The sequence below is a fragment of the Epinephelus lanceolatus genome, chromosome 8 (assembly GCF_041903045.1).
Source record: "Epinephelus lanceolatus isolate andai-2023 chromosome 8, ASM4190304v1, whole genome shotgun sequence".
NCBI classification, from domain to species: Eukaryota; Metazoa; Chordata; class Actinopteri; order Perciformes; family Serranidae; genus Epinephelus; species Epinephelus lanceolatus.
In genome coordinates this window covers 37,550,437-37,575,828 of record NC_135741.1, presented here as the reverse complement: position 1 = coordinate 37,575,828, position 25,392 = coordinate 37,550,437, and the positions used below count along the sequence as shown (strand labels likewise).

At 40.9% G+C, this 25,392-nt stretch overlaps 1 protein-coding gene across 2 annotated transcripts in view; it reads left to right on the top strand.

Annotated features, from left to right (window-relative positions):
* Positions 1 to 25,392, top strand: part of prex1 (phosphatidylinositol-3,4,5-trisphosphate-dependent Rac exchange factor 1) — a 95,328-nt gene that overhangs the window by 34,804 nt on the left and 35,132 nt on the right. For both annotated transcript variants that reach the window (XM_033629024.2, XM_033629025.2), the window contains exons 7-15: positions 3,055 to 3,188; positions 3,530 to 3,645; positions 5,444 to 5,593; positions 10,808 to 10,955; positions 15,796 to 15,896; positions 18,332 to 18,435; positions 19,133 to 19,182; positions 21,592 to 21,667; positions 23,007 to 23,079. In XM_033629024.2, coding sequence (XP_033484915.1) covers positions 3,055 to 3,188; positions 3,530 to 3,645; positions 5,444 to 5,593; positions 10,808 to 10,955; positions 15,796 to 15,896; positions 18,332 to 18,435; positions 19,133 to 19,182; positions 21,592 to 21,667; positions 23,007 to 23,079 — 952 coding nt within the window. The remainder of the gene's footprint in view (positions 1 to 3,054; positions 3,189 to 3,529; positions 3,646 to 5,443; positions 5,594 to 10,807; positions 10,956 to 15,795; positions 15,897 to 18,331; positions 18,436 to 19,132; positions 19,183 to 21,591; positions 21,668 to 23,006; positions 23,080 to 25,392) is intronic.

The following is a 25,392-nucleotide window of genomic DNA, read 5'->3' as shown; positions in this document are numbered from 1 at the left end:
AGTGACAGGCTATCTGTGAGGTGTCACCATAGTCTATGAATCAGGTCTATTTCTTGCTCCACCACAGCTCCACCTTATCGTCATTTCTGGCTCTAATAAAACAAGATTGCAACAGCCAAAATGCAAAATGCGAGGGTTCAAATCAGGGGTCCACAAATCAATGGGTCACATTACAGTGGCTTTGTCCATTATTTTTATACAGTCTGTGATTTAAAGACATCACTTTAGGCTATGGGAACATGAGCTTAGCATTTTTCACTATCTTCTGTCATGTTATACACTAAATAATTAATTGTTTAGTGAATCACAGAAATAATTGTTAGATGCAATCCTAACAGCAAGCACTATCCCTGTGAGTCACTTTCAGACCAGTAATGGGGTTAATGTCGGGCTGATTTGCCCAAATTGCTTGAACATGAATCATTATTGAACTCAAATTAGCTACTAAACAGATCTACAGCCATTACATTAAAGCCAAAATCCAAAATGGATGCATATCTGATTCATTTGGTTGAAAACCTAATTTTTGCGGTCCAAGACAGGCAATTTCTCTGTGCTCTTCCTCTGAACAACTTAGAAGAAGCTCAGAAAGGCACTTCACCCTGACCCCCCCCCACCCCACCCCACCCCCCACCCCCACCTCCATAGAGCCTTCAACCCTCCAGCATTAGTTTAGCTCTTCTTTCCTCTCTGCAGCCACTCTCCAGGCTAATCACCTCCAGCTCTAATGGAAGAGGCCGCCAGTAGTGCAGAATCAGGCCCAGATGCATTACCGCTGCTCAGACACAGTGTGCATGCACACATATTCACCGCCCTCTTGTAGTCGTGCACTGACTTGCTGGCTTTTACATACAAAATAAATGCAGGAAAGCATGGACATGCCCGCAAACACACATTACAAAAGCTCAAAGACATGCACATAGGTACAAGCATGCCGCCTGAATTTTCATACACTTATGCACACAGTCATGCCAACCCCCACCTTAGGTTAGTGCAGTTAACTTGAGGTTGAATTGATCATCTGAAACACGATCCCCTCCCATGACCCTGACGGTATGCACCTTAAGAAAAAGCTGAGAGAATCATTCTGAACTCTTGAGCTATGAACATCTATCATAAACATATACTCATGAGAATCAATTATGGACGCTTGAGTGAGTGTGACAGATGGGGGGTTTCCACGGGCCTCTGGTGAACCAGTGTCAGACACATCACAGTCAACAGTGAAGTCCAGATCTGATGTATATCTGTGGGGGTGCGGTGAGGGGTGGATGGATACGCTACTAGCCAAAGGGGAAGGTGGGTCTTAAGTCAGCACATGGGTGTATTTAGTTCCAGATGATCTGGAGTTGAATGATCCGTTTAACAATGAGTAATGAGATGTCTTTTAGCCCAGTTGTTTTATTTTATGTTTTGCCTTGTTTCAGCCACTTTGATGGGCAACATGTATACCTACTCCTGCTCATGGACTCTCGGAAGTTACCCATGTTGAATTAAACCCTTTACTACTTGTTTTTTTTTAAATTTTCATAGTGGGAAATTGTTTGATCTGTCATTCACAAATTGGGAAGGAACATGTGAGCACATGGTTGCTCATGCATGCGTCTGTATCTGTGAAAGCAATTTCAGTTCCCTTGTTGCAAATGTGACAACACTTAAAAAAAGATTGTCTAAAACTAACGATGCCTAAATAATGTGAAAAGGTTAATTAGACACCCTGCAGTGGTCAATCAAGAAGGCTTTTTTCTTAACAGTTGCAGATTGACATCAGCAACCTCATTAACAGAGAAAAAAATGTTTATGGATCACTTTTCTGAAAATGAATTATCTGAATTTCAGTAGTACATTCAAAATGAGAAAGGTTGTACTCAAGACACCTCTTGGTTTTCGATGATTGATATAGTACAGATGTTTTGAAACAGAAAATGCAGCAGTATATATGTTGAACAGAGAAACATAGTGCCTGTCTCAGCTCTTGCAGGTCATTGTGTGGACCAGTGTCTGCGGCTTGCGTCATGCTGCTTCATACAGAGAAAAGGTTATTTTGGTCTTAAGAGTTTGGGGCGTATTTGATAGATGACGAGAAACAGCTTTTAAGAAAGACTCAATCACATCCTGTGAAGGTGGTAGACTGCAGAGGAAAATAATACATCTTCCTGGATAAATACAGTAGAGTCGACTTGGCTTTTATTTCACAGTTTTAGACTGACAGAGGGACAAAGCATTTGATCAGGCTTCACTACAGGGATCAGAGTAAGGCTTTTAAGCACTTCCACCTACAGTCTGTACCATGACATGAGTCATGTGTTTCCTCCCTCTATGCATGTACAGCTGTATTTTTCTGTGTTTGGATGCAGGCATGTATTTGTGTGCACATGTGTTAACATCCTGAGAAGAGAATAATAAAAAGGCTTTGTTTGTTCCAGAGCCCCACAGGAAACTATATGTAGGTCAAGGTAACAGTGGGGCCACTGCTGTAGTGTTTAGTGCGCGTCAATTAACTAATGTATTATGAATTTTCAAAAAGCTCTGATTTGAGACAACCCTGCACTGCAGTAATGTTGGAGAAATTCTCCTTTTACTTTATGTTGACAACCCTCAGTGCAGGAATGCTAAGTTTTGCTGTTACTTGCCACAAGTACACGGTTTGAGTAGCAAGAGGTGAACTGTCCTGGCAGTGAATCGTGCGCACTGGGCACAAATTGAAGTTGGGTGGGGGACAGCTGTGTTTACTCTTTCCTATCATTGACGATGGAATGAAAACAAGTTGTTCGCAATGTCAGAGTTGAATTTCGTATTGTTTTGCTGAGGTTGTGAACTCTTTGAGTTTTGCTACAGGCAACAATCCTTTCTTCGTAACTTCCAAATTTAGATCAGAGTTTCAGAGACTATCAGAGTTTCCATGCTCCGCCCAAATAAGATAAACTTGAGCACATGACCATGAAGGCTCTGGAAATGAAGAATGACACCGTACATGATAGATAAATATACCATGTTAAGTTGTGTCACTTTTACAGTAGCTTATCTCCTTTCCTATCTATATTCTTTCCTCAGGGAACCAACCTGACAGATATCTGCACAGAGTTGCTGCTTCATGGAAATCTCCTTAAAATCTCAGCAGGCAACATCCAGGAACGTGTCTTCTTCCTGTTCGACAACCTTTTGGTGTACTGTAAGAGGAAGTCCAGGTGAGAAAGGCAACCTTCCTCCTCAACAACTACTCAGCAGCTGCCACAGCAGCGTGCCAGAGAAGGAACAAGAAAGCATTCAAAAATAATTTTATTGACCGACTACTGGAAAGAAGCCAGACATGGAAAATTGGAGCAAATGTGCACATTCCTGTTTGTGCAGACAGGCATTTAGTGTGCCAGCAAAACAAAAACAAGTCCACGTGTCTGCTGCTTTCATAGCTGTGTCTGTATGAATGTACATGTGTGTTAAGAGACACAAGTTCTTTTCTCACTGGGGCACTGGCATCAACGGATGTTTTCCCTGCTGAGTTTAACCACAGCGTTGTCCCATTTTGTAGGGTTTCTGGAAAGAAGTCCACCAAGAGGACCAAGTCTATCAACGGGCCCCTCTATGTGTTCAGAGGCCGAATCAACACGGAGGTGATGGAGGTGGAAAATGTGGAAGATGGAACAGGTAAGTGTTTGCCAAGCAGCCTTACCTTTGGAGACCATCTATATGTCCATTCATGCAACTCTCCAGTGGCATTCATTTCTCATGAGTCTCTGGTCTGATGTAACTGTTATGTTATGCAAGCTCTTGATTTGTTTACTTAAATACTCCAGATAAGAAAAATTACAGTAATAATTAGTACTTTCAAACTGCCTGCCAGCACTCATTTTAAAATTTCACATTTTACTTCATGAAACTGTGCCATTTAAAAACTGGTGTTTGGATTTGAATCAGGTACTTGTTGACAGTTTGGGTGGAGTATCATACTTGCACCTAGTTTCAAACAGGATGCAGCTCGCAACCTCATGTACCACCTTGTCATATCTGCTATTCAGTAATGCGTTGAGGCGTTGATACAAATCTGAAGTGCAAAAGCAACCCCAAGCTGGGCGATAAACTCGATGTGTGTATCAAGGCAAGAAATTGTGCCAAAGATTAACAACTCATCTGCGGGCTTGTTGTTATACAGTCGTCCCCTAGCTTATTTTGCTATTGTGGTTTGTTGCGAGGCACCGCACTGGCCTTGGTAGAAACACTTCGTCTTCCTCTCTTTCACGTTTCCTCTTTTTTTTTCTCTCTTCTGTGCTGCCAGAATATTTTGCAAGCTCACATGACCTTTTTTTTGCTTGTTGGCTGCTGGCTGTCACATTCACGCTGCTGAAGGGGAAACCACAAAGAAAAACATGCCTCATTTGCAGAACTGAGGGGGTCCCACATTGAAAATGTGTACATGTGTGAACTCCCAGAACATAGATTATCTGATTACTAAGTGTTAAGAAATGAAATGTGGGAGTATCAGGGGTTATCTGCTGAAAGTTTGAATGGAAGTTTAAAATTCTGTTGCAAGTGATAGTAACAGATAACCCAGATTTCACAGACTATACGCTACTACCTTAAGTCACACAGATGAGGAAGCTGACTCAAATAGCAACGTTTTCAATTAATTATTGCGAAGTTAGTAGAAAGTTGTTCACGTTTGCAAAGATTAAAAATATCTTCACTTTCACCGACTCACACACCTCTCTGTCTTGATAAATGCCACGTTACTTGATCTCAGCGTGTCCTTGTATAAAATTTTACAAGAATCCATCTTTTCCATCCCAGTTGCTAAAAAGAGACTCAACACAGTAGTATGTGTCCCAGACTAGTGCCCTGCTCTCCCAGATCAGCAGGAGCTGCTCCCTGTGGGGCCTGATGTATCAGATCTATTTATATGACCTTTGAGTGTGAGACTAATGCACCCCATTACCAGTGGCCATTCATTATTCAGTAGCTGCTCACCTGCAGCTAAATGGATGATAAAATTAGAAAGGGGTACGAGAAGAGATTTTGTTGAGTCAGTAGAAAGACGCTTTTTTTACTGCTCTCACGGTGCAACATGTTTATCTTTTTAATTGGCTTGTAAATCATCGCTCAAGTAGTAAATTCTATGTAGAGATAACTTTGATACTAACTCATCTCATCACACTTTTTTACTTAGATACACAGTGTGCATGTCTGTGGCTTTGTCAAAATGAAAAAGAGAACATCACAGCTTGATACAAAGCTTTAAACCTGCAAAATAATTTACAGTAGTAAATTATATTTTAATGAGATGATTTGTTTTAAATATAACCCTAAAGGCCATTCCAATAAAGGCAGGATATATTGAAAACAATGATAGCTCACCGTACTCTATAATAAAGACTTTTAATATTATTCATGATGACCCATCTCCCCTGTTAAAAATGAATTAGCTGATTCATTTCTTTTTGCCTCGCAGCGGACTATCACAGCAACAACTACACGGTGACAAACGGCTGGAAGATCCACAACACTGCAAAGAACAAGTGGTTTGTCTGCATGGCCAAAAATGCAGAGGACAAGCAGAAGTGGCTGGACGCCATCTTGAGGGAACGGGAGCAGAGAGAGAGTGAGTAACACTTTTTTAAAAGGCCATTTATGGCACTTCTGGTTTATGGGCCTGACAGTGCAAACCAGAAACGATCCTTTTTTCAATACCAGAGTTCCCCTCATGGAAAATTCAGTTGTATTTGTAATGTGGTTAGAAAGACATGGCACCACTGACAGAGTTTTACTAGGAAACTAACAGGTGTGTGCAATTATTTATTTATTTCATACTTATAGTGTTTCACAAGATCAGTGTATGTATTACAGGACTGTTGTATAAGGGTGCATCAGTTTACCTAATAAACTGGCAACCGAGTGTATAGAAGTGCCACCAGCTTTTCTAGTCACTTCATTTGCCCTACATGTTGGTGTCACCTTAGATTCACAAACTATCAAGGCTCCCTCAGCAGACACACAGTAATGACTGTGGATGTGCCTATGACCTGGATGCAGTGTTTGTGTCCTACGGTTATGTCCCACCTTGAACAAGCTGCCTGCCTTTGTTTCATAAATAGAGGCTTAGGTGACATGACGTCTGCAGTCGGCCTGGTTGACCTGTGTACTAAGCAGAGGATGCTGCAACACTCTTCTTCACATTCAAAACATATCCATGCAGCAGAGGTATTTTGATGAATCAAAGCCCTTGATGAGAAGCGACTGACGAGTCAGTCGTCTCATTCACAAACAACAAATATGCTAAAAACAACGTCTCGGTCAAATGCCTTAAATAGAAAGCATTCACTTGTCAAAGAAAGTGAAGCTTGATTACATCATGCTCTTTAATTAATCTGGATCTATTGTTACTATAATAAAAGTGCTTGTGTCTTGCAGACTTAGGCTGTATCCACACTCTATAAACAGATATTTACATACATCTGCAGAATCTATGGGCGACGGGACAGGATTTCAGTATAGGAATTGTTCTTGTTCTCTTTTCTAGTCCAAGTAGTATTGACCCATCATGTTTGAAAGGCAGGTGTGGAGAAGCAGAAGGCATTGGCCAAAATGCAATCTCAGAACCCATCAGCTATCATCTGGCAACCATTTAATTTTATATCAGTTATTTAAAATTTATCTGCATTCATATGCAGAAATCTACTCTTAGAGAGTAGCTGAAGAGACCAATGCACAGAAAAGAAAATATTGGCCCAGACATCTGCTGGCCACACAAGATCAGCCTGAAATATTGGTGCTCATCCCGAGGCTTTATCACTGCCGGACAAAAGCTGATGGCTCCCAAGATCGCATTGATCGAACTATTGCTTCGTTTACCTTAGCATCCACATTACTCCGGCATTTTAGGACACCTAAATTAGAGAGCTTTGAAAACACTGCTGACCTGTTTTAGTTTGAAAATCTTGAGGATAAGTTTTTGTCTGGATGGGTGGAAATGGAGACTTTTGAAACCAATGATGCAGACACCCACGTTCACTTCCAAATAGGGTTTTAACAGTCACGATGTGTCAAGCCAAAACATTATAGCTAGGTCTGCATGCCTTTTGATCTTGTGTGGGTACTCCTTTACCATTGTCACAACTTCCTCTGGTGATCGCTAATGCTCCAGATAGTGCTCTGATATGTCACCGCATTTGCTTTGTAGCATCTCCCAATCTGTTTTCTGACACCTTGCATGCCTTATACTTGTGTTACTTTCAGTAACTAGTCTAAGCAAATAAATATCTGTCTGACTGTTTTCCATTATTGAGCAACCAGCTGCAGAGTAGACGTTCCTGTTTACATTGGCACACACGTGCCCAATGTATGTGAATGCTCATATGATGTGAGTTTTCAGGTGTGTTAATAGAGATGGAGTTTATTTCTGTTTTGCAACCATGTAATAATGAATTTACACATGGAATTAGCTTTGGAGTAGTGTGCAGAAAATCATAAGTATTTAGTCCCCCCACCTACAAAAAAGAATACATAAAATACACTTCATTCATTGATGGTGAAAATAAGTCTTGCACAGCACCACATCCACTGATCTGAGATTAGTAATGCAAACTGATATTCTTGTTGTTCCTTCAGACTTCCCTCTTTCACCTTAAAATGTGTTGCCACCTGTTCAGCACTGGCCATCTGTCTTTGTTATGTTGTGTGTATTAGACAGTGTGAAAGGCTTTAACCAGATTTGGGGCGGTACACAGCAGGTCACCTGATAGCATTGAAGGCTAAGAATCAAACTTGGATCCCCAAAGCTGTTGAACATGATTTGGCTGAAAAACAAATCATGCAGGTTTAGCTGCACTTTAGCTGAGTACTAACTGTCAGCATAAACATTTGCGTTGTTGTGAATCTTTGTGATTTTCACGTAAGATAAGCACCATTGCAGAGCAGTGCGTTTGACGTCATCAGCATCTGATCCTGCGATGAAAGGGTTTCAGAGTAGGAATAAGTACGAAGGAGTGTGCTGCAGCTTGTGGTGTTTGGTTTCAACCCGGCGGAAATCGACCTGAGGCTAACAGATGCCAGATCAGTCACAGTGCCTAATTTCCCCACACTCTCCCTTTCTATTACCCCCTCTACACTATACTCTGCTCTCAGTGTGCTTACCTTTCTCTCAACCTCTTTGCTACAGTCTAGACAGCTACATGATAATGTATTACTGCAGTAAATCCTGGCAACGTGTTTTTCACCTATTTTCCCTTCATGCATTATTGCTTTTCCTGACATGCCTTTTCCATGTATCGCTGTGGTCCTTCCCTGTGTTGGAAATGTGGCTCTCCTGAACCTTTCCTGAAAGACTTTCATTCATCCATTCATTCATTCATCTACAACTGCCAGCTGGAGGCGTTTTGTCTTATCACCATTTTCATGGTAGTTTAGGGGAAATGCATAGATCAGATAATGTAGTAGAGTTTTAGCTTGTGCCATCGAGGGCAAGAAGACGAGGAGCAGCACAAGACAAACTCTGACAGCTGGAACAGAAGCTGAGGGGCCTCTGTGCTGGACAGGCCCCGTCTGTTGTTCAATGACACTCATTGTTTAAGTCTACTCCAGCTGCTGTCAAATGTAATATAACCCCACCTCCATCACAGGCTGCCAGCGAAGAACCCCAAAGAATCTATGGGAAAACTGGACTATAGAGTTAACCGTGCAACTTTTAACATTGTTTGCCTCGCCCCTCTCTATCCCTTTCAGTTGGTCAGACTTCCGTCACAACACTTGTCACTCAACTTTCTACCTTCAAATGCTGTAAGTCGCATAATGCTGCGTTAAAGATATTTGTTTTCAGCTGCATTACAGAGTTTGCACTGGACAGCAAAGAGAGTCAGAAAATATTAAGGACCCTGGCACAATAGTGACAAAGGCCAAGTGATCAAATGCCCTACGTTGCCACACATTTCCTCACGTCTTCTCAAATTTGCAGATAAAGTCACTTCAGATAAAGCTGACCACCAGCAGGCACATATGTTTTGTGGCTTCATGAGAGGAAATAAGAAGGCAGTTTATATTGTTGTTCAGAAAACTTCTCAGGAAGACAAAGTCCACAACCATATTCCACCAAAAAAAAGAAGTAGTAACACTGAATGTGTGAATTCACTGATATGCCACGTTGAGATGTCAGTGAGCACTGCTGACTCTGCCAAAGGTTAATGAAGAATTTCATAAAACTAGACTATTTCTGCAGTAGAAGGATTATTACCTCCGCCAAGGAGGTTATGTTTTCGCCAGCATTGGTCTGTTTGTCTGTTTGTTTGTCTGCAAAATAACTCAAAAAGTTCTGAACGGATTTTGATTAAATCTTCAGGAAAGCTTGATGATGGGACAAGGAACAGATAATAATGTTTTAATAATAATTTTGGTGGTGATTGGTTGAAGCAAAGTGGATAAAATAATAAAATGGCAGGAAATCCGAGCTGGCGGAGGTCGGCGCTCTCCGCGTGCTTTTTTAGTTTTACTTTGAAACTGGCGCTATATGACCAGAGAAAACAGAAAAAGGGCTGTTGCATTTGCTTTTGCTGAAGTGGTAGAAAACATTCAACCACCAGAAAGCACTGTGTCGCTGACATACTGCGAGTAGGTTTTAGCTGGCCCATCCGCGAACAATGTGGCTGGCGGCTGGTTACAAATAATTTTGTATTTTGTTAAACAGGGTACTAAAATATGTTTCTGAACACATTTTAGGCAAGATGTAGTTAACGCAAAAACAGAATCTTTGATTATATTTGAGTAGCACTGCCTAGTTTTACTGTTAGACCTGAGTTGGCAAGAGAGAAGGAGGCATCTCTGTCTCTCTCATGTTCCTCGTCTGTATTCTTTGTGCCCCTGGCCCGGGCATACAAAAATAAGGAAGTACAATCTCTAGTTTGAGCAACTTATGGCCAGCAAAAATCCGCTGAATGACGCAAACAAGCAGGGAGGTCTGGGTGCTGGTAGGGAAGTTTACCATAGTACATTTACACATACTACCCATATTGTTATGATACAAAGCTGGTTGATATTGGGCAAAGTATCCCTTCATCAACGGCTCAAAACAATGGCCAAGTGTCACCTTCTGTGTGTCAGGGCCCTAAGAGAAAGCAAGGTGGCTGATAAGTGTATCACAAATATATTAAATGCTCCCTCTTAAGCCTATTTCAAGTTCAGCAGCTTGATGTGTCTCTTAGTAGAGTTAAGCAGCTTAGGGTGACGCTGTACAGCAGCAGAGTTGTGTGGCCTGAGTCAGAAAGTCTCACCATGTGGTTCAGAAGTTCATGAAACCCCATGATAAGGTTAAACAGCTCTGGAGAGGGTTCACTGGGGCAGCAGGCCTTGAATGAGCCTTCACATGTTCTGCTTTATAATAGAAGAATAATAGTCAACAAACCAACACAGAAACAAGATCAAGATCACACTGGCCTCCTGAACTTGACTTACGCTAAAAACAACTTGTCTAGGACAGATTAACATCTGGGTTTGTTTCAGAGGGTTGGTGGCAGACCCAAGCCGCCATGCTCTGCTCCTGGCTTCATTCCATCTGCACAATACCAGAACACAATCGGGCCATCCAGGCAAAGGCCCGTTTGTCTCTTCTAACAGCACCATGACAGCCTTTGCCTTTTGGCTCTGACACATGTAGAAAGCCGGTGAAAGCAAGTTAAAATTTGTGTCCTGTAATGGTTCTGCTGTATTTTTCTTGCCATTGTGATAAAATCACTGTTTTTGCAGAAATGTTTCTTCTTGTTCAGAGTCTCATGCTACTGACTGGAAGGCTGACAAATCCTCTTGGATCTGACTTCCCCCCTGTTCATAGGTCTCAAACTGGGAATGGAGCGGGACGCCTATGTGATGATCGCAGAGAAGGGGGAGAAGCTCTACCACATGATGATGACCAAGAGTCGGCACCTGATTAAGGATCGACGCAGGAAGCTCAGCATTGTGCCCAAGTGCTTCATGGGAAAGTGAGTCTCTTTGCTTACTCAGTGCTTAGTTTCTTCAGATTTCCAGGAATGTGACTGCAATGCTGTGCCGCTCACAAGGGGATCCTTACAAATCATTGTTACGTAAGATCGGCAGGCTTTCAAAAGAGCTGGTATCCAGTCTCCCCAAGTCCTGGCAAAACGCCCAAACTCTTTTATCCCTACATCCTCTTCTCCATAATGAACCCCCCCCCCCCCCCCCCCCATAGTCTCCTCTCACGGTTCGTAGAAAGGGCCAAGTTGCTCCCCACACACTCATATCATCAAGCACACACTCACACACCCAGACTTTCATTAGCAAAGGACCTTTAACTGAGGCTCTGCAACAAGCCATCCTACTCTCTGTCCCCTTGATGTTTCAGCACAATGAATAGACAATGAGAGACTTGCTTAAGTTTCCCTCAGTTGCACTTTATACACGCCAACAATTGTAAGATCCTGAACAGCAATGAAAATTCTTTCCAGCAGCCTTTTGGGGACACAAAAAATAAAACTAGGCAAGACAACGATGGTGACTGATGACCGGTCTTGTAAAGAGAAACCAGGGAGCAACCGTTATAGTCTGCAACACTGCCAACATAGCCTCACAGTATATTACACATCATTAAATGCATCCCCATCTGAAATTGTTTTTGTTTCTTTTTGTGAAGTAAATGTAGTGGACGATGACACTGCTTTGACTACTATCACATGAGCCACTGCCAAGAAGCAAATTTAATGGGTTGCTCAAAAATGTAATGGTGTTTGTGGGAGACATGTTCCATCTTGGTGGCGTCATATGAAGTCCTTGTCTGGGTGTTGTCTTCTCTGTGTTCAATGTACCTCACTAGACGGTCTGCATCTTGAGAGGTTGCAGGAAATACCTCCTGCTGTAAATGCTGTCTTTATGACATCTAAATGCTTTCCTGTCAAAATACACTTAACTGAGAACAGTGAATTTGTACGTGTTGTCATAGAGGTAATGATTTATCTTGCCCCCATCCACTTGTAGTTCAGTGCCAGATCAGTGGCTATCGAGCTGGTTCAAATTCCAGTGTGTGCCAACAGGGATGTTTCTTTGGTCATACAATCCTTTTTCAGTCTCTCCCTCCCTCCTCTGCCTCGTCCATGTGGTATTAGTGTAGTTTGTCTGCCTCTTTCACTCTTTTCTGTTTTCACATTCTATCATCGCCCACTTTCCTCAATTTATCACTCAGTCATTTCCTGCCAATGAGTGCAACCTGCATTAGCTCTGCATTTGTCTCTCTTATGAAATTAGCAGCAGGCGCAGTTTGAGTGCTTATTGCATTAAATAGAGATGCCGAGTGCCAGTTTGACAGCACCCTGTTGTCTTGATAGCATCACTCCATCATCTGTCTGCTGTCTACACTGGAAGAGGATCAATGTTAGAATACTTCACATTTCCTTATTGCTACTTTTTAGGTAGTGTCAGTGCTTGCTTTACATCATTTGCCGGAATTTAAAGCGATGATACATCATATCCTAATTTTCTTGAAGGTTTGTTTTTACCTGTTTGTATTGAGAGGAGAGCCAATGCGAGGAGGAGATGGAATACGATCTCCTGCTGTGTGTCTGGGTTAGCTTCTGTTCCACTGGCTTTTGGTTCGCAATGTATTGTCTCACCCTCTGAGGGAAAATACATCAACTGTGTCCCAATTCCATACTGCACGTTTATTATAGGTTTTGAGCATGTAGTGTTTTCACACTTTAAACATGAAAAATTTAATACACTATAAAAAGTCAGTATGCACACTTGTGTGTACTTTATGAAAAATACTGTCCCACCATTCAATACACAAAGGAAATAGAGCTGGAGCAAATTAAAGTCCAGATGAAACAGCATTTTGAGAATATTTAACTTCAGTATTGTGATGTAATTCCATGTGAAACAGAAATGGCAGGAGGGACGTAACTTCCATGGCCAGAATATAACGTTAGGAGGGCTTTGATTTGATCATTAAAAAGTTGCCGTTTCATAACAAACATGGAAAGGCCCCAACGGTGTACACTAAAGGGGTCGCAGTATCCATCAGGGAGAGAGATGAAGCCCATCATGTGTTCTGTGTAGCTGCTGAAGCAGTAACTGAAAAATGCCTTGCACATACTCTGGAGCTGTCACAGATACCACTTTCCTCAAATTAAGGGAGGGGGCCTGTAACCGGGTAAACAGAACAAGGCTTGTGATGATGACTGACTTACCATGCTGTCGCTAGCTAGCTAACTAATGATTCTTAGCCCAGCACTCATACTGTGTCTTTTTTTTTGTATAAAACAGCAAAGTATGTAGATTTCTTGTGTACTTACTGCCAAGAACAGCATGCTAAGAAAATTACTATGTAGTATATACAGCACACAGTCAGAACGTAGCACGGAATTGGGACTCAGCAGTTATCAGGCAAACCACAAGGGCTCCTTTGAAAAGCTGTTGCTGTACATCATATTCAGATTGCACAGCTTTCAACTTTCAAGATCAACCAGTCATCAGCAGATCCTTCCATAAATCCATTATCCTCATCTTCTACTTCTCTGTGTGGCTGAAGGCTCTCTCACTCTCTCCTCTCTCTCTCACACACACATATTTACACACACTATTCCTGCTCATCATATTAATTTCCATAACAGCTCCATGTCCAAAATTAACTTGACTGTTACATAACACACACACACACACACACACACACACCCAACATCCCCTCCCATTCAGTCCCTTGTCAGTGTCAATTAACAGCCACCGGCTTTGACATGAACATACAGAGAGACAATAAATACACACACACACTAACAATGCAGGCACGAAAGCACATTTTTTCACAGATATAATAAAATATTCCTCTTTGTACGTCAGGCAGGCATGAAGGACCAGTGGCAGATGGTCCAAGGTGTCCGCAGTTCTGCATGATCGTACATACACAACAATCACATGCTTGTGGGTCAACTTTATATACACACACACCTGCACACCTTGTATTCTTGACATTTACGCATGCGAAGCAATCACACATCCGTTGCATGACTGCCTGAAAGCAAAGCCACACACAAGCACAGATTTCTCACAGACATGCTTCAAAATTGTTCCCATGCTGGAATGTTCAAGCTCAGTGTTCATGAACACGCACACACACGCATGCACGCACATGCACTAGCTCCCTCCAATTCACTTTTCATCATTATCTGGGGAAGCGATTTCACTCAGCAGCATGAAAGACATAGAAGGGGAGAAATGTAATTTTCTCCTTCAAACATTTGTTCTGCGCACACTGGGTGTGAAAAGAAGGGAGCGGAGCTGAAGTGCTTAAATTTGGATGGTTAATGCATGTACAGTATTAAAGCCTGAGGGATATTTGTAGCAAAAGGGAAAAGGAGAAATTTAAAAGAAAGTTCTCTGTGAATGTTAACTGTAGAAGCACTGTCTGTTCCTGCCTGTGGTCAAAGTAGTTCATTAAAGCTGTAACCGTTTTAAATGTCACACTGACAGACTAAATTGCTCAAAGAGCCTTGCACAGTGTCAAGATGTTACATTGCGCAAGGCTTTCAGTAGTGAACATCCAGGCCAGCTCTGCTTAAGAATGGATATATTTCACTGGTTGTGTCACATGGGTCCACTGAAAGCAATAGGCTTGCACGACACACATGTGAGCACTATGCATCATTGAAATGCAGCACAAACTACAAGCAATAGTTTCTTCTGTTTCAGATGGGAATGGTCTGGTGAAAATATAACCAACCACATGTTAACTCTGCTATCTGGATTAAAAATCATTCACTCTTACAGTTACTACTAAAGGAAATTCTCTTTCAGCTTTGACTTGGGTAACAGACTCCAACAAAAGCTAATAAAAACAAACAGTAAAGCTCTGTGCATCGACTTTGTTTCTGTTGGCGCTAAACGGGAACTGGAGCACATATACCGTGAAGTCTTTAACTTCTTGGCAAGCATTGCTGCTGCCTTGCTGTAGCAGTATCCTTGAACTTCGCTTTTTTAGATTTCCTCAGTGAGACATGCATGTAGACTCTGACAACTTATCAAACAGTGAATCTGCAATGAACTCTGCACATAGAGTAGAAAGTCTATATATCACATATACATAGGTGTTAGAGATAAGGATATAGATGTGCTCCCATTATGACTAATACAGTAAAGGCACAGTTCAACACCAAATCAAAAATAGATATTTTTCCTCTTACCTGTAGTGCTATTCATCAGTCTAGATTGTTTTGGTGTGAGTTGCTGAGTGTTAAAGATATCAGCCACAGAGGTGTCTGCCTTCTCTCCAATGTAATGGAACTAGATGGCACTTGGCTTGTGGTGCTCCAGGCACCAAAAAATACATTTGAAAAACTCAACAGCAATGTCTCTCTTCAGAAATCTTTATTCTTAATTTTTCTACGGAACTAAACAAAACTACAAAATATTTCCTAACATTAATATTTTATTTTCTAAATTTGATGTTCTGTGTTTTGCGTGCTTATAACTCAGAACAAGAGAAGATGATAGAGATGTTGCATGTTCCATGAGTGTGGTAAGGTCTAAGTATTTAGCATAAGCAATGAGCGTGAGAGGCTTAATGAATGAACGTAAAAAATAAAAAACAGTAGGGCTGCTTTAAAAGATACCAACTTTATCGATGGAAACCCAAGAACCAAACATAGTGGCACCCACACGGTGTGTCTGTCTGCCAGGTGATCTCTGTGACATTCCATGCAGAAACAGCACAGCAGGGAGCCCTAATGCCAAAGATGGTGACAATTTCAAACACAAAACCAGCTAACAGATTACCACTTTAAGAAATGGGCCTCATCGTATGCTTCTTTGTGTTCTCAGTGAGTTTGTGTCATGGCTGATAGAGAGTGGAGAGATCAGTAAGCCTGAAGAAGGGGTCAATCTGGGACAAGCCTTGCTGGAAAATGGCATCATACACCATGGTGAGACAAAACAAAGTCCTTTACCTCTCTGCCATCCTTACCTTACTCTCTCTCTATTTTTCTCCGTTTGTTAAAGCTCACATCTTGAGGCTCTTTGCAGCTCCTCATGTTTTTATTATATTTTTAATTTTGTTAGTCATCCTGTCCCCTGTTTTTGGCTTGTTTTACTGTCTCTCTTTTTTTCTGATTGATTCACATTTTCCTTCTGTAATTGTTTGACTCATTGGTGTTACAAATTTGTCCTACACTTCCTATTGGAGCACACAATTTTGAGGTAAAAAACCACCATGATCTGGTAATAATAATTCTGGAAAAGTGTCTTGCATTATTTCCCCATCTCTGATTTTGTCTTGAGTGTGACATTCACAGGTCCACCAACCTGAATTATGCAGGAATAAGGAATTACACACACACACACACACACACACACACACACACACACCGCTATACATAATGTATGAACACAGTTGTCCAGAGTGTTGCTGAAGGGGGCTCTTGTATATAGTAAGTGCAAACCACTGTCACGATTTATACACACCACCCTCTCAGGCAAATTTGCTGAGGCCCAACCTTGACATTCCTTAATACCTGTGGAAAATCCCCTGAAATCTTCCCTCACAGTAGCCTACGACCACAGAGAGGTACAATGATGACATGCAGGGCCCTGTGGGATAGCAACGAGGCTTTGTGGGCAAACCGAAGAGGCTCAGGCCCTGCAGGCAAAGTGTGGGTGTCACCACTTAGTCAGTGAAAAGACGTCAGACAGAGGGAGGTAATGTGACAAAGCGGCAAATTGAAACTGTCCATCTCCCCCTCCTGAGTGGTGCTTTTGTTACTTGAAGAGACATATAAAAAGAGAGACAGTCAACCACATGCATTTTAGAGTTCATAATGCAAACTTTACCCAATCAGCTGCAAATGTTTGAGCCACGAAATCGCACCAGTTCATACTTGACTGTTTGCAATTTTGAAGTCTCCTTTGCTCCCGTAATGATTCTGCTATCATTTCACGTGCTTTAAATTCCACATTTGACACTTTACAATGGCTGATTGTGTGGTGCCTTTGGTTTTATGAGGACATTTTAAGTCTAGACTGAGAAAACCAGCAGCTTGTTTGAGCCCATGCCAACTTGTTGTGGTGAAACCAAACTGCCTCTGTTTGGCAGGTTTTACCGTTAGCCTCTCCAGCAGACATCTGTTTGTGTATGTTTTAGTCACGTTCTATTTTTTGTGTTAGATTGATTGTAGATGCAATGTTTTTTTGATTTTTTTTTTGTTTATTAATGCAAGTATGGAGGTTTATGGGAGTTGGCAGCTGTCTGCTGTGTTAAATATTTGAATCTCATAACTTACCCAACACGGACAGAATTTACAACTGCAGTGTTTCCCACAAACTTCAACTTTGCCTGTTGCAAGGGACTTACCCTAGCATCTTCTACAGATTTAATGCATATAAAAGAATACAGTGAAAACCCAGTGCACGTCTATACTGCCAGCATTATAAAAAGGCCCAGACATATTCATGGCAGCCTGTGCTTCACCTCACACAGTCCTCACTCACTTTCTTTAGCGGTGGACTTGATACAAGTATGCTTCAACTCTGACAACAAATATGGAGTAATTCATAATGCATCTGTGTGTGTATATTCAGAAATCATATTGGCGGAACCATATGCAGCTCTCAACTAAATACTAAGCTCTACTGACTCATCCTTGGCTCACCAGAACTGGAGAGATGAAAGCAAAACTGATTTCAGCCAAACACTGGCTAAAGCTGTTCAGCCGCTGATGTCTGAATTCACGAGGACATTACAGACATACCAACCATTTACATGTGACAATAAGAAGAACATTGTTGTTCATATCATTCTTTCGTGTTAAACAACAGCTAAACTATAACAAAACATCAGTTTACAAGCTCACACAACTCATGCAGTATAATCCAAGTCTTATTTTCCCAGTCATATACACAGTTCTTCCCAAACACATGCAATTTTGCTAAAACAGGTGCGCATGAGTGACAGCAGAACTCTCTGCACTCCGCACTTGCCAAGAAGCGCTCTGAAATTTCCCCTGTATGTATGTTTAATTTTTTGTGTGGAAGAAGTTTAAACAGTAAGGCTTTAGAGAAAATGTCTGTGTGTCTGAAGTTACTAAGCATACAACTCGATAAATTAGACTTGGATTATATTGAGTTGTGTAAGAATTTGTAAACAAATGTTTCGATATAGTTTTGCTGTTGTTGAACATCTTTTTTATTTGTTTTTGGATTTTTCTATCACCATTGAGGTGAATTCAAGGTAGCATAAGGTTAGCAATTGATATACAAATGAACATTTTGGGGACAAAGCTTTCCTTTACGAGTGGAAGATGAAAGTTGTATTAAAGCTTGATGGGTTATGAGGTGTCATAATTTCCTTATGATGATGTTTCAGTATCAGACAAGCACCAGTTCAAGAATGAGCAGGTGTTGTACCGATTCCGCTATGACGATGGCACCTACAAGGCCCGCAGTGAAATGGAGGACATCATGTCTAAGGTAACTATAATTCTGCATCTGGATATCCTCAGTGATACTTGAGGAAATGTAAAAACCAAGTTTGACAAGGACTGTATTAGTCCTTATATTGGTCTGAGCTGTAAATACGCATCAGATTTACATCAAATTAGAGAGAAAAAGAGATACGCATAATTGTAAAAAAGACTAAGAAATATAATGTTAAACACCATGGGAAAAAAACAATGAATGCAACCTAATTGACTCCACCATTGCCTCGATTAGTGACTCCTTTTTAAAATTTGCCAAATTTGTATTATTTTCCAAAGTATCTTTAAAAATTACATTACTGAATTAATTTGATCATCATATGATTTTTTGAATATATTCATATCAGCATAAACCTTGGTGCCTGGTGCCTGGCAGTGTATGCAAATGTTCACACTCTGCTGGCACTAATCCCTTCCCATAGAAAACTCAGTTAACTCTAACCACCCCCACCCCCCCCCCCCCGCCCCGCCCCGCCCAAAAACGACATAAAAATTGGTTATGTTGGCCTTCTGTCCTGAGTCCCCATTCAGAGACAATGCTTATGAAACTTCTTTCCTAAAATGATAGCCTTGGGTAACTCTTTTCACAGTCAACAGTTAAATCTCTTGTCCCGAGGCGATGCTTGTACTTGTTTATCCAAGGTGTGTATGTCCTATGACTCAGCGGCTCCATTTTTCTTCTCTTTCAGGGCGTCAGGCTGTACTGCCGCCTCCACAGCCTCCACACGCCTGTCATCAAGTAAGTACCTGCCCTTCTCTCCCCTCTCCTCCTCCTCCTCTTCTCCCGCTCCCCTCCCTTATGCTAATGTTCCCGCTCTCCAGGTGCATGAATGCATATTCATGAGGGGTTCACATTCGCCCCACGTCACCCTTTGTGTAATGACTGAACTAACACTGGCAGGAATGACAGCCCTCAAACCCCCCTTTCCTCTCCAACTCGGACTCCCAGCCAGGCTTTGAGCTGCTTTAGGTTCATGTGTACATGTCTCAGTTCAGGTGAAGGGAGGACGCCAGGTTTTCATGACTGGAAGTTTATTTGAGGTAGCTCTTAAAGGATTAAGGAGAGCTGCATGTTACGGGCATTTGTCTTTAAATCTTCACAGTTTTATGGGTTAGCTCAATTAATGTTCAAGAATTTTAAACTTACATGAGTCCAAATGATGACTGCAAACATTTTGCAAATCACTTCTCCTTAATGCTCTCTCCCTCTTTCACACACATAAACACACACACACACACACACACACACATACTCTCTTTCTTACCTGAATATGCAGTACACATACTCAGACATATACGTCAAATATTACAGTATACATTATAAACACACTCCATTCCCTGAGTGTTATACACCATGTTACTATACAAATGCAGCTCTCCATTAGACCTTAATCAGTCTTTTAAACTAAGTTGTTATAATTCAATAATAATGATTATAAGAATTCTAATTCTTGACCCCAAGACTTAAAACTGTGGCTTAAATTTGGGTTAACTTTATCTTATAAGAATCAATTTATAACCCTGAAACTGAAATAAGTCCTTCAAAGTGGAAGAATGAGCTCACTTTACCAAAAGTATTTCTATCAGAGATTCTAAGAGTCAGGATGAAAGTCTAAATTTATACAAAAGGAACAGGAAACACACATCATCTCCCTCTGACACCCCTCTCAAGCACACACACATGCATTCTCTGTCCGTTGCAGCCCCTCCCGTCACACTCTTCCCCCTTTCGCCCCTCTATCTCTCCCTACATCACTCGCCGCTGATTGAAGAGCTCGGGGTTGCCATCGGTGCAAACAAAGAGCTTTTGGTCCGGGAGACAAATCCTATTAACATACAAAGGCAATCCCTCTGCCTGCCAGCCAGATATTATGTAATCTTGCCTTGCTTTTTTAATCCATCACTAAATTGGCATTGTAAGTAGCAACCATTAATTATAATGTTTGAGTGATGGATGTATGGCATTTTATGAAGCATATATAATTATAAACTCTGCCTCTGTTTTATTAAACTTTGCTGAGTGACAAAGCACCCGTCGGTTTCATAACATTAAAATGCAGTAAATAAAAATAATAACATGATAAAATAGAAATAATGCTAGTAAAATCAATCTTGGGAATGTCACAGATGTCTTATGCTGCAGATGATATGTCTGCACTGACAAAGAAAACTATTGATCAGCAAATGATGTCTGCAAGCAAATCACTTTTCATAATGTCTTAAGGCATGTCTGATGTATCAATCAGGTATTTTTATTTGGCTTTTGTTCTGAATGTGGCAGTTTACAATATGGGTGGTCCAGACACACCCTGTGTCTTGCTCACAGCATAGAGACGTTAAAGCAAGTACACTGTTCATTTGATATGCTCTGATACGCCCGTGTCAAGTCATACAGGCAACCGCACATCCTCTGTAGAGTTTCCTGTTTCACATGTTTACATGTTGAGCAGATCGATCCACAGCGGTTGTTGATGTCGTCTCACAAAAGCTCAAAGACTCAAAACACAAAATGACTGTAAGTCTGGTAGTGATACAACAGACTGTCTGCAACACACATAAATATGCAAATATTTTTTCCTCATGATATGGACATTGCCAATAGGGCCAGGCAATATATTGATTTTACATCAATATTTTGATATGAGTCTTTTTCATCTTAGATTTAAGTTATTGTAAGTGTTGTCTTCCTGGCTTCATAGGCTGCATCACCGTAAAGTGATGTACTGTTTGAATTACCAGACTGTTCTAGCTGTTCCGTTGTTTGCCTTTACTAACTGAGTCATTATTTCCACATTACTGATGATTATTCATCAAAAATCTCACTGTGTAAATATTATGTTGAAGCACTAATAGTATGCCCTACAATATTGTTGCAATATTGATAGAGGTATTTGGTCAAATATACCGTGCCCTTTGATTGTCTCCTTATCGCCCAGACCCAGATGTTAATTACAGTCTGTTGCCCAAGAAATGCAACATTATGCAAACATAAAAGACTCTGTGGGGTGTTGGTGCTGCAAACCACAAAGAGGGTTTGTTATCTGTCAAACACTTGTTACATATGAAGCCACAGACAGTGAAGTGTTTTTTTTAATGCTGCCTGCATTGTACTGTGAAAAAACATTTTTTTTTTTTTTTGCCCTTTTAGGGACAGAGACCACCATCTGAAAACCTTTAAATCTGTGGTGCCTGCCAGCAAACTGGTCGACTGGCTACTCCTGCAGGTAAAATCAACTTCTATTAGACTTTCATTTAATCCAACAACAAATTATACTTAACAATTGACAAGAACTTTCAGTATATTTTAGTATTATTTGGATGTTAACTTGATGTTAGTATTTTACTTGTGCCGAATTAAGGGCTGTATGATATGATGAAAATATGAGATATTGGTGAATATTACTGATAATGTTGCCTGTGATAAATAAACAGACATTAAAGTGCACTCAGTTCTGCTGCTAAATACAACACATTGCTAGTTGAAATTGAAAAATGAAAGGAAAACATTATTTTATTGAGCAAATTAAATATTTTACAGAACACTAAAGGCACTGATAAAAAAGAATGAGTTACATTTTAAAGTGCAGTTTTCTATCAGTTTCCTTTCAACAAACTCAAAAACTCACTTAGTAAAGTATTGCAACACTAATTAGAGATGTGAAAATCAAGAATGAATTGTTAGAAACCAACAACTGTTTTTACTGACGAGAGTGACCTCATTTCCACCGAGTCGTTCACTGACTAGCCCTCCCACCTGCTACTAACTGGTGCAAACTGCAAAGATGAGGCAAGACCACGTGTCACTCCCATGTATCTACAAGTCTTACATTAATGTATACGTGGAAATGTGTCAAGTTAATTAGTGTATTAACCTAACCCTGCGGGAAAAGCAGTCACTTTAATGCTTGTTTCAACTCAATATTTGCTCTTACTACCCTGAGCTGAGCTGCAATCATGGGACAAGGAGCGGCTGAATAATAGCGAATCAATTTTTTGAGTGTACCAAACCCCGCGAAATGACTTGTTTGACAATCAGAGTTTGATCCTTTCGGTCTGATAACATTTGGAAAATCTAATCAAGCGGCATGATTAAATTATTTTATCCCCCTTCAAGTTAGTCCGGGCTAAACCAGGTTCACCAAGCTCTGGATAATTGACTTGGTGGCTTGTGGCTTAAAAACCTGCCTCTTTCTAGTGCGAACTAATACAAACTTGAGTCAATTTAAAATAAATAAATAAAAGAAAAGAAAAAAAAACCTCCCACCTCTAATACAAATAAAAATAGCCACTCAAAAAAATGTTTTAACTCAAATGAGGCTTATTTGCAAAAGACAAATGACCTTGAAGAGCACATCCATGGACGTGCAGAATCAGTCTCCCAATCTCTTCATTGTGTTTATTCTACACACATTTATTAACACGTGCCGGCTCACAAATCATCATCTGCACTGCAGCAGACACACAGATAACTCAGGCCAGCGGTGCTGCAGTCTGCTGTGTATGAAAAGGTGTAAACAGGCATTGTGATTGACCGACTGTGTGCGTCACTGATTTGGTTCCCAGGGAGACTGCTCGACCCGAGAGGACGCTGTGACGCTGGGTGTGGGGCTCTGCAACAATGGCTTCATGCACCACGGTCAGTTAAATTGTCTCTCACACACGCATACAGGAAAGATGGGTGAAGACGCACACAAATTGACCAGCTTTTGTCTCTTTAATTCAGTTTGATGATGCTCTTATTAAGAGAAAAAGAGTCTGACACGTGCAGTGTGGTGATATCTTTTGTCCTTCTCTTATTATCAACACTGTCCTCTTTTGCAACAGCTCTGTTTATTGTGTAACTCTGTGATTCTCTCACTCTTTTCTCTGCTGCTTGTTTACCTCATCTTTGGTCTCATCAACCCACAAAAATGTAATATTTCTCTGTCAAGTCGTCATAGCATCATAAATTTGCATACCTGGTTCAGCCAAGTCTCGGTAACCTCACTAACCACATCGTAGTTGAGCGGCTTTGGTTCTATCCCAGCATGTTGAATGTAAACAGCATGAGCAGTGTACCCTAACCAGAGCTGTTTGGCTTAGCTACACGGCTGTCTGGGTCAGTCCACTGAACCGTGACTGCTGGTTAAAGCCTAAAATTGAATCATCTTTATTCAGTGTATTGTGTGTAAAGTGAGAACCACTTTAAGGAAGTACTTAGGGTTGGAATACTGAAGAAGTAGCATGATGACAGCACTTCCTGATGCATATAGTGAAGTGTGCAAGACGACTGAAATCTAAGACGAAGTCATTGTTATCCATTTTTTCAATGGGCAAATATGTAGACTGGGAAATTCTATCTGTTTTCCTCCAAAGAGATCCTCGAGATCCTTTGATAAACACTGTACAGTGGTGAATTACATTCTATTAAGTTCTGACATGTCTTGCAGCACTCAGTATGTCATGAATCAGAATGCACACAGTACCCAGATTTAAATGTACACATGATTAAAAGCAGGGAAATCTCTTCTTATTTGTTTGTAATTTGCTGTTTTTGTAACACACTCAACCTGCTCCCAGAAAGTCATATAGTGGCTCTCTTTACTTCTAGCTTGTCTGATTGGCACTCACACATACACCTACCTCCCTCTACCATCTGTTGGAAGGCGTCACCTGTTCTTTCCCTCTTCTCTGCCCTTCTTCAGGGTCACAACCTATCCCTTCTCAGCCTGTCTGCACTCCTCACCTCTCCTCGAGTTGCCCCCTTTAGTCCTTAGTCAGCACATCTGCTGCTCTTCACCTGGTTCCTCTTGAACTCTTCTTCTTTTTTCGTCCTTGTCTTCCTTAGCTCTGTCTTTTTATGTCTGTCTGGTTTATATGATACAAGGTAATGAGGCTTCTCACTGGTGGGAGGATCACTGATAACAGATAACAAAGTTAATATGCCCTTCATCTGTCCTTACCTGCTTACATCACTCATCTACACGTCTGTTGTAAAAACCTGTTGCATTTTGCCCTTCAGGCAACTCAACATACAGGGCATAGTACCAGATACATTTCCATGTATCCTCCATTAGTCCTGCTATATGGCACTGTTGAATGGCTCCTAAGTCAAAATGTCACTGACTTACAAGTCATTTGACATTATTAAATATAGAAAACCACTCAGGGAAGTAACAGTGGGTAATAATGATTTTTTTAACCTCAAATTATCCCTTCAACCACAATGTTCTCTTCTACAGAGTTAACAGTTATGTAAATCAATACTAAACTAGTAAAACGTAATGACTTAATCTGTCTTGTGGGGATCCATTTTGTCAAGCTCTTTATTAAGGGCCCTTTTTATACGATCTATAGCTCATGGTCTATAGTGCATTTACAGTGTATCCAGCTACACTTTTGCAAGTTAAGTGAAGCATTATCTGGCCATAAAGTAAGGCGAGGAGACAAAAGGGTTGTTTTTAGTCCCTTTATTAATTATAGGAGTGTTTTGGGCACACAATGAATTCAACCAGTCAAAGTGTCATCTCCCATTCCCTTTAAAAGACAGGTGCGCCCATACCTGGCACACTGCTATATACATGGCAGATTTGACAAATCGGAGGAGCAAGTGATTTTCTGCTAAGAGTGATGCAGCAAGAGCAGTTAAGTCACTGCAGCAAATATCGTTGGACATTTAAGCAGCAAAACTAAAAAGTTATAAACAGAGGAAACAGAGCTCAGCTGGGGGGTCGGGTGTTAGATAGGGCCCTAAATGTTTTCAAACACTTGTTTAAAGATGCCACAGCTCTTAGAGCCGTCAGAAAAGATTTGTTTGCACTCAGTGGAAACGATACTTCTTAAGATTTTATTCATGATTGCCCCTGTCTTTACATCAGTGCATCACATATTGTGTTATTATGTGCATATATAGTTTAATTATATGAAGTCAGTTTTAAAAAGTGTATATTAATTAGTACTCTTTTAAAAA